General features: G+C 40.7%; 2 protein-coding genes across 2 annotated transcripts; both read left to right on the forward strand.

Annotated features, from left to right (window-relative positions):
• Positions 1-6,103: 6,103 nt before the first annotated feature.
• gdf10 (growth differentiation factor 10) lies at positions 6,104-11,192 on the forward strand. The gene is made up of 3 exons (XM_022742756.1): positions 6,104-6,534; positions 8,112-9,013; positions 9,609-11,192. Exons 1-3 carry the CDS (start codon positions 6,273-6,275, stop codon positions 9,798-9,800), a joined length of 1,356 nt encoding a protein of 451 aa, XP_022598477.1. The 5' UTR covers positions 6,104-6,272; the 3' UTR covers positions 9,801-11,192.
• Positions 11,193-13,828: 2,636 nt separating this feature from the next.
• On the forward strand, positions 13,829-17,440 carry LOC111219908 (growth/differentiation factor 2-like). The gene is made up of 2 exons (XM_022742755.1): positions 13,829-14,329; positions 15,600-17,440. Exons 1-2 carry the CDS (start codon positions 13,870-13,872, stop codon positions 16,517-16,519), a joined length of 1,380 nt encoding a protein of 459 aa, XP_022598476.1. The 5' UTR covers positions 13,829-13,869; the 3' UTR covers positions 16,520-17,440.
• Positions 17,441-20,553: the final 3,113 nt, after the last annotated feature.

Below are 20,553 nucleotides of genomic sequence, written 5' to 3' on the forward strand. Positions count from 1 at the left end.
GGGGAGGCCGAGCGAGAAGCAGCCACACTCAGAGAATCTGTGAGCTTTCTGGGAATTTAAACACACCCACCAGTGGCTGCACTGGCGGTCTTCTCTGGCAGCAGAAGTTGCGTGAACAGTTAATAAAAAACAAAACAAAACAACTTCACTTCCATCTCAACGGAGCTGAACTGTTATCCTCATTTTCTGTTCTCTGACTAGAATAGTGCTCGCTCTGCCACTGACAGTCTATGTCTGATTAATTTTGTGTTTGGACAATGTTTAGAGTTGATTATTTTTATTTTTATCCTGCATTATCACTAAAAATAGTGCAAACTGCACGTGGTCAAATGAGGATGTAAACAAAAGAAAAATTCAAGGGGAAAAATAAATCAAAGGCTGAATCAACACACAAATCTGCCTCCTGGTTTAAGCTGACATACTTCCATGAGTGATGCTGCGCAATAAGGGATTATTAGCGACATTACAGGTGCGCTCGCTCGGGGATTTACCCCCAAAATAAGGTGCTAGCTTTGTCAGGATGTTTACAACCTGCCCGACCGGTTGTGTGCCAATGTCGCCATCTTCCCTTATCTCAGGAATTACTTTGGTGAGTACATCATAACCTACACAACCGCTCTTATAATAAATTGCAGTTTTCCTTTAAACCATTTGAAATCTGGATGAAAACATGGCTGAAAATTAGAGCCTCAACATTTATTATTAGGTTAAGAACTTAATTGGTAGCACATCTGCATCCCCTACACAGTTTTAGTTTTAATTTCTGTTATTGGAGACAAATTGTGAGCTGTCGAACTGCAGAGGATCTCTTTAAACTATTAATCACTAGCTTAGCCATGGCATGTGATAAGCTAACCACTGTTGTTTTGATGTAAAGACAGAGATGTAACTTATTTAATAAGCTTGCAAGTTCATTTTAAATGTGGTTGGTTAAAATATCATGTCTGCTTTTTGTAAACCAGCTAAGATAAAAACTGCTAGTTCAGGGTAACATGTTTGACTGTTGCCAAGCTACAACTTTTTATTTTGGAGCAGAGTGAAGTGAGTGAAAATAAGATTAGTCTTTATGAGTCATGAGTTTCTTGGCTGCGTGGATATTTGCACACAGGCGATTCCGCAACTTTGAGTGACCATTCAACCTCTTCTGGATGTGAAAACTGTACTACAACGCTTTCCTTGCTAATTCTCTCCGTTTCCCTCTGGTGACTCTCCTTTCGCTTCTCATCTCGTAATCTGTGTCACCCCAAGTGAATTCGTGTTTGGTCCTGGCTCCAGTATTCGTTCGTGTTCTCTCTGAACACACAGTAAATGTTTTTGCACAACATTGCACAAACTCCGGTAAACACTCATCACCACACACATGCATGCTCTCGGTCAGTCACACTACGCCGGCGACTCTTCTGCTAGTGAGCTGCCCAGGTGCTGCATGAATGAATAAACGTGGTCTCATTCTCCTCATGTGTCAGTTGTTATTTTTTTCACCATAAAGTCTGGCAAATTGCAGTGATTTGCAGTCATAAATTTGTCATGCATAAGTTTCCCCTCTGACTCCAGCAGACATTCCTCTCTCAGCTGGCACTGCTGCGACTACTTGCAACACTAATGCATGAGACAACCGGATATCTCCTGGAGAGAGCCAGAGGGGTGTGTGTGTGTGTGTGTGTGTGTGTGTGTGTGTGTGTGGACCTGTCATTCTTGCTTGAGTGATGCTGATGTGAGCTGAAGTGGCATGACTGTGGCTCTCTATGAGGGAGGTATGGCACAAAATCCAGACTGGTGTGGGGTATGTGTGTGTGTGTGTGTGTGTGTGTACGGTTTGGCAGACATCAGATGAGGGGATGTCATGCCCTTCAGAGTCTCTCACACACACAAACACAAACATCCATATCCAACAGCAGTGAGCATGAATGGTCATTCAGCTCCAGCCAGCAGTATGAAAACAAGTCAAAAGGAGGAAGAGGAGGAGGAAAAGGGTGGGTGGGGGTGTGGGGGTGAAGGATGGGGTCTCAAGCCAAAAGAAACATGGTGGGCTCGTCTGTCCTCCTCCCTGTCCTGACGAGCACCCCAGGCAAATATTCTGTGAATGAGAGCATATTTTGGGGGGCTACGCTTCCATTTCACTCTGCAAAGGAGGAGGAGGAGGAGGAGGAGAAGGAGGAGGAGGAGGTGGTGGTGGTGGAGAGGTGATTCATCCATGATGTCATACGAGATGAAAAATTTTAAATGAGTCTCAATGTGCAAAAGAGGACGTGAATTTTGGCCTGCTTCTCGGTCTGGTACTTCTATTACTGTACAACAGCGATGCCTCTCAGCCTTTTTAGGCTAAGTGCTCACTCACACTGCTCAGGTTTCTTTTCACTGCTTGTTTGCGTCTTAAAAGAAAATTCCTTCGTAAAGGAACTTTAACTATGATCAAGATTTATAGTTATAACCAAATCTAATTTTTAGACTATCTACTTTATATTTACTATTAACTTTTAAACGTATTTACATTCTGTAATTACTTCTCAATACAGTAGTATAGAGTTTGTTTGTTTTTTGTTATAGTATAGTTTTCATTGTTAGTTGTTAGTATTAGTTTAGTATTAGTTGTTAGCCTTCCACTAGTTGATTGATATCAGCCTCACTGTTTATTTTTAACCAAGCAATGAATAAACAAGGCTAACAGTTTCCCCTATTTCTAGTGTTTATGCTATGCTAAGCTAAGCTAACCGCCTGCTTGCTTTAACTTCTTATTTAATGGACAAACATGAGAGCGGTATCAATTGTCTCATCTAGAAAGAAATAAAGCAAATTTTCCCATTTTCCCAAACTGTCACGTCTACTATTTTTCTACTGAGGTTAGCACGCTAACCGGCTAGCCTCGGCCCGTCTGGTCACCTTCCCATAGCGACTCACTGTAGCCTCCAATCTGCCCTGAAGACGTAGCGTTGCTCACAGGGTTGATTATAACCTTGTCTTGCAAATGCAACGATGGCTGAAGCTCTTGCCAATTGAAAAATCACCACCACCCGCTCCTGGAAAGAAACCACATTTGGCGGCAGAGAAAACTTACAAATAGCACCTTTAACTGACGACATGCAGAGGATATGATGAGCTGGGATATTTCCAGTACAGTGAGTACAAAGAAGAAAAAATATTGAAGCGTCTTTATTCCTCTGGTTTATTCATAGAACAATTTAAAAACTGTTCCTGGAGCATAAAGCCTCGACTTGTTTTAATATTTGTGCTTGAACACGTAATAATGACACTTTCCACTTTGTTTAGCAGCTATATTGGTAACCAGGCTGACGTGTGTGGGACACAGGGCCTGGTCACAGTCCTTTGATCTCTGGCAGCAAACCCGCCATAATGAGGTGACTTTATGATCACGGAGAATTTATGCTTATTGGATATAACAGTTTTCAATTCAACAAATTATGAGCCATGCTTTTCTAAAGCTCAGCTCTGACATTTCCTCAACTTCTCATATGGCAGGCAAACTGTTAAGTGAGGGTTCTTATGAAGGTTGCCGTGGGTGTGACACATACTCCAAAGGGTTTGAATTACCTTTGAAGTGGCGGTTAATCACCGTGCCGAAGCAGTTTTGGCTCAGTGGCTACAGCTGGTGAACCAGAGGAGTCGATATGGAGCTGGGGTCTTTTTGGATGACGTATTTCCACGAGGCGGGACGGCACAACGGAGTTTGATAGCAGAAAATGTCGAACGTAAATGGTAAATGTTCGTCAGAAGAGATGAGCAAGGCCTTCTCTCAAGAGCCAGCACTTTGCACCATAGTGAATATTAAAATCAAATTAAATTAAATTTGAATTAAAATTCAATCAAAAAGTTTTTGTGCCTTGCAGATGTGGGATAGTTGGTGTATCGAGAAAAGAAGCTTCTGCTCCACTGGAGAGACTGAAAATAGTGGCAGATGAAAACATTGGTTTTGTGTGGAGCAATAAGGAAAGTGTAACAACTGTCCAAGGTTTGACTTGTTGCACTCTCTTCTTCTGCAGTGGTTTAATGGCACCTGATTTGGAGAATCAGCACCACCAAGTGTTTACCATGATGCACTAATTTTACACTTTCTATAAAATTCGGTTAAAATTTGCATTACATTTGGATAGAAACCTACCTTGTGATAACACAGGTGCAGCCTGAACTCATTTCATTAACTGAACCACTGGATGTTGAGCACAGCTTTGTCTCTTTTGATTATTTTACTTCCTGAACTTTTTGGAAAAACCTCGAAAGTGTCGAAAAAAATGTAAATTTCAGTGAGCGACACTTTAATCAAGTAATTGATCTGTTGTGACAACTGTAGCTACTTCCGTCGTCATGGTTACTACAATAACGGTTAAGGACATGGTTAGGTTTAGGCACTAAAACTACTCGGCTAGGTTTAGGAAAAGATCGGGATTTGAAGTGCTTGAAGTCCTCATACCGTTAAGTAGTTTGTCATTGTCATTGAATGAAAGATTGTTGGTAGCAGATTGGATGTGAACAGTTGTCTCTGCACACCCACACATCTTCCCTGACTTCATTCTCAAAAGGTTTTGTGGCACTATAACAACATCAAGCTACTTTCAGGGTCCCAGATCCCAAGGGGCCGGTTGGAAATCAAGCTTTAGTCATTGCTTCTGAAAGAGAACAGTCAGAAATCGCACGACCACAAGACGCTGCTCGTCAGGAAAACGTAAGCAGTGGTCGTCTTACATGTTTGATCGGATGAATGATGCTGTTGTCTCTCTGGTGAGGACAGTTGTTTCAGTTTCAGAAAAAAAAACATTTCCACCATCAAAAGAAAACACACAAGAGCAGCAATAGTTTTTCTAACTCCATGAAAACCAATTAGACAACCTCATGCTGAGTGATAACTGCATTTGATTACTCCCAGGGAGGAGACAGATGCTATCTGGCTCTTTCGTTGAAGCTGCACGACCTTTAAACACTCCAGTGTTTTACTGAAGGGGGTCCCAGTCCCAGCAGAGTCCTTTATCTCTCATGTAGGACATGGTGGTGTCAAAGAGCCCCTTGTGACCCCCCTGAGGACCAGTAGGAGGTATTTTAATAGCTGTCTGACCCATGGTGGCTCGAGCCTGCTGCCATCTCTCACACAGGGAAACTATTATGCTCCATCAGAAACACAGAAAGCAGAGGAGACTCTAACAAAATGTCAGACGGTTCTTTTTTCTGCCGTTGGCTGAGTTCTCTGTAAATGAAGCTGTAAAGCTACAGAATGACAGTGTCTCACCTTGAGGCCGGACTCCCCACCCGCCCGCCCATCAGACAGTGAAGTTCCTGCCCTAACACTTGTCACTCATCTGGATGAGCCGTCAGCTATCCTGAGGCTGCGATAACCATCTTCTCTTAGGTCTGCAAAATCTACAGTGGTGTTAGTGTTGACTTTTTTTTGGATCACTCAAAGCTGATAAGAATCTGAGGCGGCTTTTCAAATCTACAAACAGTTCACTCCAGCTAATACTGACATATAAACACTGGGACAGTGTCGGTATTCTAATGTTAATGGGTCGGTTCACTCAAATTACAAAAAAAGTGAGGTAAGGTATTTGCTTATGTTTTTTAGTGAACTTTGTTCTTATTGAACTTTGACACGCAGACTCGTACTGTTGACCATGCAAGCTGAAAAGAGAGTCTAAAATGATTATGCTATTAGCTTATTAGCTGTGTCGCACCTTCTACTTTCTACTGAGAGAGAATTAACTGCTCCACAAAAGAGGAATGATTCAGGACCATTTAGATAAAAACACACAATGCCACAGATGGATATTGATAATGATGAGAAATTGCATTTTTCTTTTAAACTTATTGCAGCTTTAAAACTCTGATACTGTAAGATATTTGCCTCTGAGCCTGATGATGTTGCATAAATAACTTTTACTGTAAATATATTTACAGTAAAAGTTACCGCTCTCATGGGAATCTCTTCTCTTCCAAACTTCGCCTCTAATGGATACTGGTAAGTAGTTGGTCTGAGAGGCTGCATGGCTCTCGTTGGCTGTGCGCTCCGAGGCGTCATCATCTGTCATCCAGCAGGAGCGCCTCATGCATGCGTCCTTCCCCGATCTCCTCCCATTGTGGAAACAGCTGTAGACCGTGAACCGTGGAGTGCGGCTCTGACACGGATTACCTGGACACCGGCTCGGGAGTCTGGGTGGGCATCAAGCAGCGAGAAATAGATAAGGAGCGTTTCTTTGATTCTCATAAAACGCACATAAAAGTTTCACAGAGTTTCTTTTTGAATGGGACTATCTCCTTGAACATCAGCCATGGCCAGCCGGCTTTTCCACTTGCTGCATTTATTTCTGATTGTGGAGTTCAGCTCGGGTAAACTCGTCTCTGAGGATCTTGGTGGAGCCGTGCGTCAAGGTGCTGATGTCGCACCGGCGGTGGATCAGCGCGTCTTTGCGCACGAGAGCGCAAACCGGGACATGGTCTCCGTCAACATGTTCAAAGTGTACGAGAAGTACAGCAAAGAGCCGCGGAGCCAGAGGGACGGAAACACCGTGAGAAGTTTTAAAGCTGTCCCGAGTGAGTGACCGCACGAGTCTGCACGAGCTGTGTTATCAGACTGAACAAACCAGACTTATCCAGTCATTAATATTAATATACATTAACGTTAATACATGTGGGAAGGGAAGTCTAAGTCAGTACATTATTTTATATACATTATCACTACTTTCTGCTTTATTAAAAACCTTTTATCTTCAGCCTACCTTTATTTTTATTTTTTTTATTGATTAACGAATATTGATTGGGCATTTTGTTAAAAAAAAAGACTAAACAAGTTTAAAAGACCAACATTTCTCAGCTTTTTAAAATACTGAAATACCATGTGTTTAGTTTTTTAAGCATATTTTTGTGTTATTCAAGTCATAATAATTCAACTGATATCCACTTGCTCGTCATTTTAATCACAAACAATAGAAAGTGGTTAAAAGTCAATTTTTATGTCCAGAAGCAAAAATAATAAAATATAATAAATTATAAAAATAAGAAAAAAAAATACAGAACATACAGCATAATGATTTTCTGCTTTACCTTAAAACACATTTTGAAGTAACATAACCATTTTTATGGCACTTAAATGTAACTCTAGATTTATGCCATGTAAAGAATGCTGTGTATGTCAATCTAAATCTCATTTTTGTTCAGCAGACTTTGCTTGTTTTAGTTACACTTATTTCTGTAGCAAAAAGGCCGAAAATTCACATTAAACTTGCAAAGTCCAATTTTTATGCATGAAATAACTCCTCGTAAAAATATCTGATCTTAATTAGTTCAACAGTGGGACGTCCTAAATGCAGGGGGTTTTGTCAATCACGCAGCAGCTCTGGATTCCCTTTGGCCTAAACATCTTCACCTCCATGCTCCGTCAGTGTTGTGATTTACTGAACACGGGGACTTTAAGTCTCAAGCACCGTTAGCTCCCCGGTAGCTGTAACAGCCTAGGTGTTAGACAAGAGCCTATTATCACACCCAGACAGCGGCTGCACGGCGAAAAGCCTCAGAGGAGCTCCTTCTCCTATAAGCATTTCCATATGCCTACTACAGGCCTACTGGACTGATCCAATGTTTGTCTTTCAGGCTGTGGTGGAAGTGTGGGAGACAAGGTTCAACTTCAAGAGTATAGTGATCTAGGATGAGGTTTTTTTTTTTTTTTTTTTTGGTCATGCGTGAGGCAGCCACTTTACTGTGCTGCACTTAATATTTTCCATGCTGCCGCTTATGTCAGTCAGATGTGTTGAGAAACATTTTGTGGAAGATATATTGGCTTCTGTTATTCATGGTCAGTCAAACGTGCCAGAATGAGATGATAAAGCCGAGAAAGAGGAAAGAGGGGAAAAGGTTCAAGGCAGCAACTTGATCGCTTCGGTCGTCTGTATTGTTCGTTTCAGAGAGGGGTGCTCCTTCAGGGCTTCAGCATCTGTTTGACAAAACATCTGTATGATGACTCCTTTCTTAAAGCTATTAGATATTAGAAAAAGCTTGGAATGAAAATGTTTTTGGTTTTTTTTTCAGTTTTCTCAGACGTTTTACAACTTGAAGAACTTGTTTTTCTTGTCATCCGTTTCATTCTTCTTCTAATTTCTTTTCAAATCTCCCAGGAGTCTCACATGGCAAAGAAGTGTTCCAGTTCAACCTGTCCTCCATCCCAGACTCAGAGCTCATCCTCTTTGCATCGTTTCACTTCCTCTACAAGCGGCCCCGCCAGCACCAGCGACCGTGGCGTTTCCGAAGGCCCCGCCACCCTTCCGGTGGCCTCCATCATCCCCATCCTTCCTCCCCACTGCTCCTCTTCCGTGGATCATCCCCAAACTCAGCTTTTGCAACACCGCTGGGAAACATAACTCTGGCTCCTTTTAAGAAAGGCTCTTGGCAGTCGAGGGATGTAACGGCGGTGGTGAAACACGCCAAGGATGTCAAAGCGCTCGTGGTAACAGTGGAGTTTGATACAGAGTTTGGGGTGTCTCGGATGCAGCAGAGGAACCCTCACGGACAAGAGCGCCTCTCACCAGCCAACCTGCCGTATATTCTGGTATACGCTGACGACCGAGGAATAGATGAGCCAAACAGTGTGTCCATGTCACTCCAGCGGTACGGGCCCTTCCCTGTAGGGGACGACGCATCCTCCTCAGCCTCGAGGATCCGGAGGGAGCTTCACCTCCAGATCCAAACAAATGACATCCCCGAGGTCCAGTTCAACACCTTGAAGAATCACGAACTGTGGCAGAACACATATTTCCCAGCTAAAGCCAAAGCAGCAGTCAAACCGGGAAGGAAGCAGGGCCAGGAGAGCAGCGAGGGCCTGAACAAGCCACAGGTGCTGAGCTTCGATGAGAGGACGATGAAGAAGGCGCGGAGGAGACAGTGGAGCGAGCCCAGGGTTTGCTCCAGGAGGTACCTCAGGGTGGACTTCGCTGACATCGGCTGGAGCGAGTGGGTTCTGGCGCCAAAATCGTTCGATGCTTACTACTGCGCCGGGACCTGTGGGTTCCCCATCCCTAAAGTGAGCATGATAAAAGATTACACTTGGATTTAAATAAAATAACTTACAGCATGCATGTGTTCATGCACTGTATCTCACATCAGGACTTAAATAAACTGTAACTTCTGAAGTTGGATGTATTGCAGTGTGTATCCACATTATTAGATACTTGCTGGCTTAAGTTGAACATTGCTGTATTGGTGGACACAACTACACAGTATTTACTTGTATTTTTTTAAAGAAATCTCTACTTTTTGTGAGTTGTGGACTGAGACAAAGTTAAGTTTTATAGAAAAGTCCAGATTTGAATGGATGGGAAATGGACTGAAATTCACCCATTCATACACACACTCACACAACAGTGGTAGCAAGGTATCATGCATGGTGACAGCAGGAGCTGGGAATCAACCCTGTGATTTAAATCAAAAATCCAAACTACACATTCAAACTCAAAAGCAAAGAAAGAGTCCAGATGATCTGTCAATAAAAAAAGGCAAAAAATCAAAGAACACTCGAAATATTAAAATTACAATAGATGTAATATTTTACAACAGTTCTCAGTTTGTGTTCATTTGCTTTAATAAAAAATGCCTTTTGCTGTCACTTATTGTCTCAGGTGGTGCGGCCCTCCAATCACGCGACCATCCAGAGCATCGTCAGAGCTGTGGGAATCGTCCCCGGCGTCCCTGAACCGTGCTGCGTTCCAGAGAAGATGAGTCCTCTCAGCGTGCTTTTCCTCGACCCAAACAGGAATATGGTTCTCAAGGTTTACCCCGGCATGTCTGTGGATACGTGTGCCTGTCGGTAGGGCTGGAGCCACTGATCCGTCAGAAGGACATAACTATAGATTGAGGTTACAGCAGGAAGACACTTTTACTTTTCAGATCGAAGGCCAGTCGTGGTCAGACACTGAAGGCAACTGAGACAGACTGGAACTAAAGTGATATGACTGTCAGGGCTGTTGTTCCAGAGTCTCCGCCTGAATAACTTTTTCTCTGAGCTCTTGGACTTGTTTGGTGTCTACCGTGGTTTGACGTTGCCTTAACTTTTTCCTGCTTATCTAACAACTTCCATAGTCTTTCTTCATTGGTCCACCATCACTTATTTTTCCTTGCTCTTAAAGAAAACTGTATTTATAATTCTCTGTATTGATTAGCTGGATGTTGGATTCTACAGAGGTCCAGTAGGTACATTTCTTTGATACTTAATAAGCTTTTTCTTTCCGTTTTTCTCCTGTTTTAAATTTGGAAAGATTTATAAAATGATTTTTACCTGTTTTGTTTTTGAAACGGATTTGATTTGCTCTGGTCTCAGTCTTGATCAGATGATCTGGGTTTCAATGATTTCTGAAACCTTCTGACATCTGTATCCTCCGCTGCTTGCCTCTGTCTTTCAAATTCAGACAGAAGTTTGGACAAACTGATGAACTGCACATTGACTCACAGACTCAGAAGGGTTTTGGAGACAGAGGTTGAATGGCAGCTCATTTACATTCCACCAATTAAACCAACCCTTGTTGTGTAAATACTGCAGCTACTAACTCAAAACTAAAGGGTACTTGTTTCTAAGTGATGTGTCACTCCAAGTGGGAGACATTGAACGCCTCCCATATGTTAGCAAGAAATGTTATTCATGCATGAGAGGTAATATCGTCTTTGAAATATATTTCAGTAGTCATTTGTTGATATCTTGTATATAATGTGTGTATTTTGCCACTGAGAGTTTAAGTAACAGAACCACTGTGTTGCATGTTTCTGCTACAGCAAAGGGAGAAAAAAAATGGTGCGTTGCTGCCACCTGCTGTGCATTTTGGGAAAGTTGAACGGACATAATTTCAATTCAAAAAGTTTAAGTACTTTCTGTGTTTCCCCTTAATACATAAATACTGTTTATCCAATTGTACAGTTTGTAATATATACAGTAATGATGAAAGATAGACAAATGTATCCAACCTAACTGACTGTATGGCTAAAAGTGTATTTGAATAGTTTTATGTGTGCTTTAACAAACAAACCACAGACATAATGTATGCTTGGTATGGAAATAAACTGAATTGTATATACAGCCAAAAATAAATATTGGCTTTATTAGGTTTTATAAGTATATAAAGCTACACGTCTACATTTGACATATACTGTATCTTAGCATAACATACTGCATAACAATATAATATATAGTAATATAACATCCACCATACATATACATTAGATATCAACACATTAGATTACATATATTTTATTTTAAGGCTGATATTTTGGTTTATTGGTGTATTGTGCTAATTGTTTATCATTTTTTATTTTTTATTAAATAATAGGTTTTTGGACAGTTAAATGTGTCAAATGCCATGATTATGTTTTTTCTCTGAGTTAAACTACAATTGAAGTACTGAAATTGAAATAGAAGTCTCTCGTCTGTAGACAAAAGTGATTGTATTCAATTTTATTTTATTTTATTTTTAAAGGTCCCATATTGTATAAAGTGACATTTCCATGTGTTGTTTGATTATAGATCAGGTCTAGGTTCTATATCAATACTGTGAAAGTATCAAAGCGCTCAGTCCACAGAGAAATCCACACAGCCTGTATTCAGTAACTGAGCCCCGAGCCCCGAGCCCCATCCACCCGGACCCCCCATCCAACCTTAAAGGATTTACTTTCTCTGAGTGTTTACCTGAACTTTGCTATATTTTTACTCAGAAAACCGTAAGCCAATCAGAGCCTCCTCTCTTCTGATTGGCTCACCGACCTGTTGTTACTAGAGCTCCAGAGAGAAACCCGAGAGAGGAGATGTAAAACTACACTGAGATGGTTTTTGGTTCTTAAAGCTCTCATAGATACCAACACTTCAAATAAAATACAGTAAAAGTGTAAAATATGGGACCTTTAACATACAGTTTTGGTGAACATAGCAAAGCATTTACACATAGCAAAGATTTTTCCCTAAAGAGTTGGTGGAGACCAAAAACAGATATAAAAGAGTGTGAATACTGGACTCATATTTGCCAGGTTAGGGTTAGAAACAGGACCACCAATGTTGCTGCGTGTATCCTGGATGTGTAAATAGGCACGTTAGCCATATCAACTTTACAAGGTGATTTGTGGTTCTTCTCCCAAATAGCTAAAAGTTAATGCTGCTTCAAGGAGCTGTTAAAAATAAAATAATTAATTGGAGAGTTTTAATGTTCCATGGTGGTCTAATTGCTGTTTCAAAGCCTTTTGCTCCCTGATATTCTGAAGGAAACACTTGGGTACTTGTGAATTTCTTGACCTGAAAACAGATAAACATTGAATATAAGGAGAGAACAGTGGCACATTTGACCGTGCAGCCCTCAACAAATATCAGTATCAGTCATCAAAAACCACAGGCTATTGGCCAAACCCTCTTATAATCTAACAGGATTTTACTACATATTTCTCTACCGTGTAATGAGATGACCACAGTTTCACAACAGAACTTTCTCAGTCCAGTTTTGACCCTCTGTGTTTGTTTTCATCCTGCGTGCCGACATTATTTGCTGTATCCATGCCAGTAGATTTTGTCATTGCCTTTCATCACTGATTGACTCCAAGAAAGCACAGCCAATGAAAGCATTTTTATGAAATGCCGCATGGGCCGAGTACTGACTGACTGCATGGCTGAAAGACAGAAATTCCAAGATAGGTCAACGTCCCCAGACACATCAGCTTGTGGTTCAGGCCTCAAAATCCCCACAGGAACCTAGGAGTCCCACTATCCCGTCTACCATCCAGGACTTACAGAATGTAGTGATGAAGGCCTCCACCTTCATGTCTTTGAATAGAAATCATTTCTGCTCTTGTACCCGTCAGATTTTACAGATTCCCATTATTAATCTTTATCACTTTATGAACACTTTTCCATGAGTTGTTCTTTTGCCCTGAAGCATCCTGATGTTCACAGGAAGTGATTCTCTGTTTATTGTTTTCTTGAAATAAATATAAGAAGAACTGGGCAGTTAGTGATGGCCACCATGGATGAACAGAACACTACAAAGGGATCCGCTAACATAAACTCAACTGCATCCACTATACAGTGTACCACACACTGACAGGGTCGGAAGTGCAGTACAGGAAAAATTCATTGACTTTTGTGATCCCCTGACTTTTACCAGCAGGTTTACATTTATGGTTTTGAATGAGATTTTTATGCCCCACCAGGATATATTAAAATAACTTTGGTATTCCATGACCTTTCCTCTAATGCCTCCATCAAGTCAAAATCTTAAGTTGGCACAGCACAGGTCAAAGTTCAACAAATTTAAACTTTCAAAGCTTATTCTGTGATAATGTGAATATGTTTTCAGTCATGTTAATTTAGTCTAGTTAACATAGAGTGACATACTGCCCTCTATGTAACTGATTATGAGAGGTTTTTTGAGATTATCTCTCTTGAAAATTGCACATTCCTGTGCTTATTTTGGGTCTCTCAAAGAAATTATCTTCCCTTATCAGTACTATTAAAAGTGTGTGGTCTACAATGTGCAGTGGTTGGATGCAAGATAAAAAAAAAACTGGAAGGAACACGTAGTAATAATGGTGGTAAAGAATGCAATGTTCTGTTTTGTTTCTTTTAAGCAGTTTTGTTTCCACTGGCCTGAACAGTTTCACCCTCAAGCTGGGAAAAGGCATTTTATGGAAATGTCTGCTTGTCAGTAACCTCACAGTTTCCATTGCCTCCCTCATTATCGCCGTCAAGTGTTTACAGTGTCTTCATTAGCAGCCAGCCCTCTAATGATAACAAAGCTTAAAAGAAGGCATCAATGACAGTGATAAGCATGGCCAAGCTACTATTTTGGTTGACACAAGTCCCCCTGTTTACTCTGGGAGCATGGGAGCGGACATCAGGACTGTTGTCCTTGCATGGGGGATCTCCATTTTCAAACCTTGCCATCGCAAAGTCTGTTTTCACGCCGGGAAGAAGGTAAAGATTGTGCCAGCTCAGTGGATTGGAGAGGATATAATTTCAAAATGCTGAGCTTCAGAGCATTTCTATTTGAGGTGTGTTTGAGTCTGGTTGTTTCTACGGGCTCCTGTACCTGTAAACCTCTCAATAATGATATCCAAAGCGAGGACGCTGAGGGATTCTACTCTCAGCTGTCAGAGGTGGACCTTCTGGAGGAGGAAGATACAGACTTGAGGACGGAGACCCTCCTGGGTACCATGAAGGAGGGCTTTTTGAGGAAACTCAACTTGTCAGATGTTCCTCAGGAGCACAGCAAGATCTGCCCTCCACAGTTCATGATGGAGCTCTACAACAAGTACGCTTCGGACAGCTCGGCAATCCCTCAGTCTGATGTCATACGAAGTTTCACTGTCCAAGGTGAGCAGCATTTAACTTGTCAAGAAAGAAGTGAGATCATTTTCTGTCAAGTTGATGGGAGTGAGATATATATGGGTAATTCATATCATTAAAGCTGCAGTAGTGGTTCCCAACGTTTTTGGCTTGTGACGCTTCTAAAACCCTCCTCACTGTAATCAAAAGCGATCTTTGTTTGATATTTTTAAAGGCCTTAAGATAAAACATAAGAAGGAAAAAAACAATTAAAAATAATTTTTAAAAAAACAACGTAATTTTGTGTAGCAGAAATCTGATATCCTTGCAGACCTTCAGATTTATCTTGTGACCCCTTGTTGGGGTCCCAACCCCCAGGCTGGGAACCATTGCTTTAGAGTATCCCAGAGCATTTTCTTTCATTGAACAGTTGCACAACAGCATGATAGCCTAAATTCTGCCCCCAAAGACTAAAATGCTTGGATCTTTTCTACAAATGACCAAATAGAAACATACCTAACAGTTACTCAATCCCACTGTATTAAAGTTGAACTGAAATTTGAATTCTCCTTGCTTTATGTGTTGAAATGTCTTTGTGAAAATTGTGAAAACAGTGTGCTTCACAACTGGAGTTTCCCATGGCAGTGTTTCACATTCGACAACCACTGTTGCTACGGGACAGGCTGTCAGAGCCCTGTATAGCCTACAGACAATGATATAAAACATTTTTTCCACTTTTCAACAAGCCCACGTAGCGTTGGTTATGTACTGTTAGCAATTTAAGGAATCTGTCCCTTACAAAGATCAACATTTGGGAGCTGGACCCACCATCATGCTGTTAAGTTTGTATTCCACCCAAAAAGTGGAAGCTACCAAGCTAGGCTAACTAGCTTCCATGTTGAGGGTGAAAGCGAGTTTAGTTTTAGCCTTAGTTTGCTGACATAAGCACTGATTCCCGTTAGATGTTACATTTGGTTCATGTTATTTCAACATCTGCACGGCAGCTCCTGCACACTTTAGTTTTTGTCCTTATCAACAATAGGCGGGGGTCTAGCTAGTGTTAGTCGAGTTAGCTGAGCAACTGCTGAGTCAACACCTTATAAGTTACTTAGATTTGACAACCCACAACATGGAGTGACAAACACACAAGTCTAGGTGTATATATATATAACCAAACACCAGGGATATAGGGTGCTGATTTCTTCTGGAAAATAAACTTTAAGTTCAGTCCGACGTCTATGTATGTAACCCCAAGTCATACTGTAGAAATCACAGCTGTTTCAAATGAACCCTTTCATGTCTTTGATCTCTCCAACAGATATCACTCTCTTTGTGACAAATGGCACAAAGTCAAAACACAGGCTGCAGTTCAATGTCAGCATCCCCAGCCATGAAAAGATCACCACGGCTAAACTACAGCTCTTCTTCTTCCCGGATGCCAGGGCAAGGGTCACCTTCCACAGTTTCAAAGCCACCGTCAAAGTTTATGAAGTGGATCACAACGATTTGACATCCACAACCCAGCTGCTGGTTGGCAAAGAGATGATAGGCTTGCAGAGTATGTGGACAACGTTTGATGTAACCACAGCTATTCAGAGCTGGATCAAGTCAAGCAATGGAGCAACTGTTTTTGATGTAGTGGTGGATAGGAAGGACTGTGGGGCTCCTGATGGTGGAGAGGAAGGAGCAGGCTGTTTAAATATGAGTGTGTCTGTTGGAGATAACACCTCAGCAGCTATGATAGTGTTCTCAGATGACCTGGGTAGCAGGAGGAGGGAGACAAGGAAGGAGGTAAGAGAGATGATCCTCCATGAAGAAGAAACCATCTTACACTCAGGCGCCGACTGGAACAGAGAAGAGGAACTTCAAAATGAGATCCCGGAAGCTCAGCATCCACGAAGAAACAAAAGAAAGGCAGAGCGGGAATACTGCCGGCGGACCTCACTCAAGGTCAACTTTAAAGACATCGGCTGGGACAGCTGGATTGTGGCGCCTCCAGAATATGACGCCTTCGAATGTCGAGGCCTGTGTTACCACCCGCTGACGGACGAATCGACCCCATCCAAACACGCCCTCATCCAGACACTGCTCAACATCAGGGACCCCAAGAAGGCCAACATGGCATGCTGCGTCCCCATCAAACTGGACCCCATCACAGTCATGTATCAGGAGAACGGACGTCTCACTATAAGATACCTGTATGAGGAGATGAAGGTGGCAGAGTGTGGCTGCAGGTAGTTGAGGATGGTCGATTTGCTCTTGTTGTAGCCCAGGTGAATGTATAATGAATAAATAATATGAATAAAACATGTCCAGCGTCTATTACATCAGTCATATTTTATAATAAGACCTAGAGTCAATAGCCATGCTAGCAGTTCTGATAGCAGCTCCGTGTCCTGATATGCAATGATAATAAAGCATCTATATATCTATACAAAGTACAGCTGAGGCTGGGAATTTCATACGTTTTCCAGGCTATAACTGGATCAAAAAGTGCTAGATGAGAAGACAAACTTATTAAAATTCATCCTCTGCGGATCATGAATGTGCATACCAAAAATTTACAGCAATCCATCCAATGGTTGACCAGATATTTTAAAAATATATCAAATTCATGGTGATACGAAAAGGAAAAATCCAAAAAACCACCAAAGTCAGTAGGATCCATCCTCTTGGGGTCATGAATGTCCACACAAAGCATCATAGCAATCCATCCTGTAGTTGCTGAGATATTTCAGTGTGGACCAATTCACAGACCAACATTGCCATATCTAAAGCCTTACCACTAGCATGGCTAATAGAATTAGCTGTGCTGAAATTACATATACTGTATGAATATTTTTACACTGTAGCCTTGAAATAAACTCAAAAATAGTGAAATGTCTTGAATTCAGTGTAACAGAAGAACCACCAACAGGTCAATTCTTTTCGTTTCCAAATGTATATTGATGTGCTGAAATAGATCTTATTTAGAACAGTTGACCTTTGCTAAAATTATGTCATTTTTCACATGATAACACTATCCAGCAGAAAACCAAAGGACACAGACATTTTTACATTGTATATTTGCTGTATGTAAAAAGCTTGCAATATGTTGGCTTAATATGTTTTTAGTTTCAAAACTAATAAAAATACATTTTTTGTAGGAAATACTGTAAAATGGACCAAAATGTTTAATATGTATGTATATATATATATATATATATATACATACATTTATATATAGTATAATATATATACTGTTGGTTAATCTTAAGCAGATCCATTAATAATGCAGTGTTTGTAAAACAAATAAATTGACCAGTTGGCATTAATAGGATGGCATTTAATGGCACAGCTGTTCATCTGCTAATCCCATGCTACACACAATGTAAATCTGTATATTGCTATTGTAAGTGTTTATAATAATATATATATTGTAGCAGTCTGCAAATTACTGCCACACAGACTTGTACAGAAGGTTCTGCTTATACAATTAGTTTTTGCATGCTACATTGCTGCTGTTGCTTCTACCATAGGAGAAACTGTGTAGAAAGTTCTGTATTGCTATGCAGGGCAGCTGTAGCAAACGTCAGCAGTGGACATGACTGCAAGGTCTGTATTCATCTATATGAGGCTGACATTCTTACAAATCGGACAGAATAATAGCTTAACCATGCAGTTTCAATCTGCCAAATGCATAATAAAATCTGCTTTCCTCTGTGTGTTAGAGCTGCTGACTCTAATATAACTCAATCCATCTAGCATGAAGTGGAGAGTTTTTACAGTGCTGTATGTCTCATGATGTCTACATTTCCATTTTGAGGTTTTGATACAGTTTATCCCGCACTTAGTGCATTGCATAACGTTTTGGCATGACATAATGTCTTTTTCTGTCAAATTCCTACCCCTTTAACTTCCGGTGGTGACTATACAGTAGTGTACCAAGAGACATAAAAACCACCAGAGACTAGCTCACCAAATACAACTCAATTGACACACAAGAACACGTATTTCCATCTTTATTGTCTCTTTTTTTTCCTCGTATCTTAGTACCTGCCACTAAAGAATCAAGGTAACACGTTCTGATGATGGCGGCACAGCTGGATCAGCTGTTATTCGGCCTTAACAGCTGTATTTCTACTTTTAATGGTCTGGAATTGATGGGTATATCCACTGTCAAAATAAAAAGAAGGATGCAGTTACCACCACCAGCACAGATGTGTTGTTATCATTGTCTGTCCATGTTTACTCATAAAAAGTTTGTTTTTTATACTGTGTGCAGATCTGTTAAACAACATTGTGTATAAGGATACTGAATGCACACGAAACTGTTTTGTTGTGGATAATAGCCCTTGTAGAATAAACATTAAAATAGTGTCCGTATGTGTGGATTAGCATTACATTTTAAACACACACTTTTATGGGGCGGGATGTTTTTCCACTAAATAAATTAAGTAGCAGGGGGATGAGTGAGTCCTGCACCAAGTTACAGTTGTGTCCCACTCCTCATTAGATGACAGTGAAAAAAGCTGTACATCGTTGTATTCTCTCAGCAGTGACTGGACACTGTCAAGTAGTTAAAGGAAGTGTGAATTTCTCTGGAGATATGTAAATAGATTCCCGTGAGGCTGTGAGTTTTCTTTGTCGAGTTGTTTACTTCAGTTTTCTTTTTGCCTCTTATCTATAAAAGTTTTTAAGTTTAATGTCTTACATACAAGTGTTTTCACTTAGTTTGCTACCTCACTTGACTTCAATTTGAAACTGTGCATGGAGTTTGATGACCCAAGAAAGTTCCCAGCATAGCTTTACTGACCTCAACCACTGAGTTGGGTGTAGCTATGCTGCCAACTGCTACGCTGAGACCTAATTACCAACTTTTTTTTGCATGGACTCCTACCTGCATTTGATCCAATGCTCATTATCCATTTCAAAGTCATCCAGTGCCAAACAATGTGCTGCTCTTTGAGGTCTTATTCTATACAATAAAGCCCACAATATCATTTACTGCCAAAATAAAAATACCAAAAACAGAAAATACACACTAACCTCCAAACTGCAACAACCATGGATATAAACAGTGGAATGCACTTAGAATTAAATGATCCACTCACAGTTGGAATAACAACCTCCACACCTCCACATTTCACACAATTGCATTTCTATTTGTAATTGTATTTTAAGCAAGTTAGCATTTAGGGATTTCCTTGCTGTTCTTATATTTGACACATGAGGACAAAGTATTACAGAATTCAGCATTTCAAAAGTCTTGATTAGCATCCTGGGAATTGGCAAAGAGGGGATTGTGTTATGTAATGCATGAGGCGGTATTAAAAGTTAAGACATTAAGATTAGCTGAGCACAGGGCAGAGATTACATCCGGCTTCATAATTCTGAGCTGCAAAAATGTCTGGATCAGGGTCTTATGAGGTCCTGCACTGAAGTCATTATTCATGTCAGGTTCAAGCTCAACATACAGATCTAATTCTTCAAATTAAATGAAAGGGTTACAACTTGTCCGCTTGGCACTTGGGCAATTAAATGTTATTCAGGGGGACATTTTCCATTTAACACTATCCACTAAATTAAAATATGTCACTTTTGATTAAAGAGTATACCAGGAAAAGCAATATTATAAAGCAAGGCAGTAGAAAGAGGGAAGTAAGCTAGTAATTCAGCATTCAGTCCAGATAAAAACTTTACAATCAACCTTTTGTTCCCCAGAGTGTGGGTATGTTTTTTTCCATTCTGATCCCGCATGTGTTTTAAGAAGGCTTTGCCACGTGTCCACAAACTGTGTAATCATGTCACCAGTGGAGCGACCCAGACATGACCCGTAAAGCTACCAATGGCACCAAAATACACTACCCTAAGCTTTCATAACAGACAAGGGAGAGGGAGTGAGAGTGAGGGGAAAAGAGGGTGAGAGTTTCTGGTTAGGCTTTTGCACCCATCAGCATATTTCTCTATTTCTTTGTTTCTAAAAAGAAGTTTGAGGTAGTATATTACAACACAGGGGTAATTGCAGATGCAGATGCAGGCTGTAATTCAAGCCTGAATAAGAAAACAGTGTAATTATAATAAGTAGTAAATTGTTACACTAAGTATTTTGGACAAAGACAAAGCAACTGTATAAGAGTTCAATTAAAGTAAGAACTGAAAAATGTAATGTACCATTTTTTTTCTCTATCTGCTATTGTCTGCTCGCTGATGCACCACACTTAATGCGATTAAAGGTTTATTGAGTACAAAAGCCGCTTATGTTGATGTGGTTGTTGTCCAAAAAAACCTAC

This window comes from Seriola dumerili, unplaced genomic scaffold (assembly GCF_002260705.1).
Source record: "Seriola dumerili isolate Sdu_G_001 unplaced genomic scaffold, Sdu_1.0 BDQW01000068.1, whole genome shotgun sequence".
Taxonomy (NCBI): domain Eukaryota; kingdom Metazoa; phylum Chordata; class Actinopteri; order Carangiformes; family Carangidae; genus Seriola; species Seriola dumerili.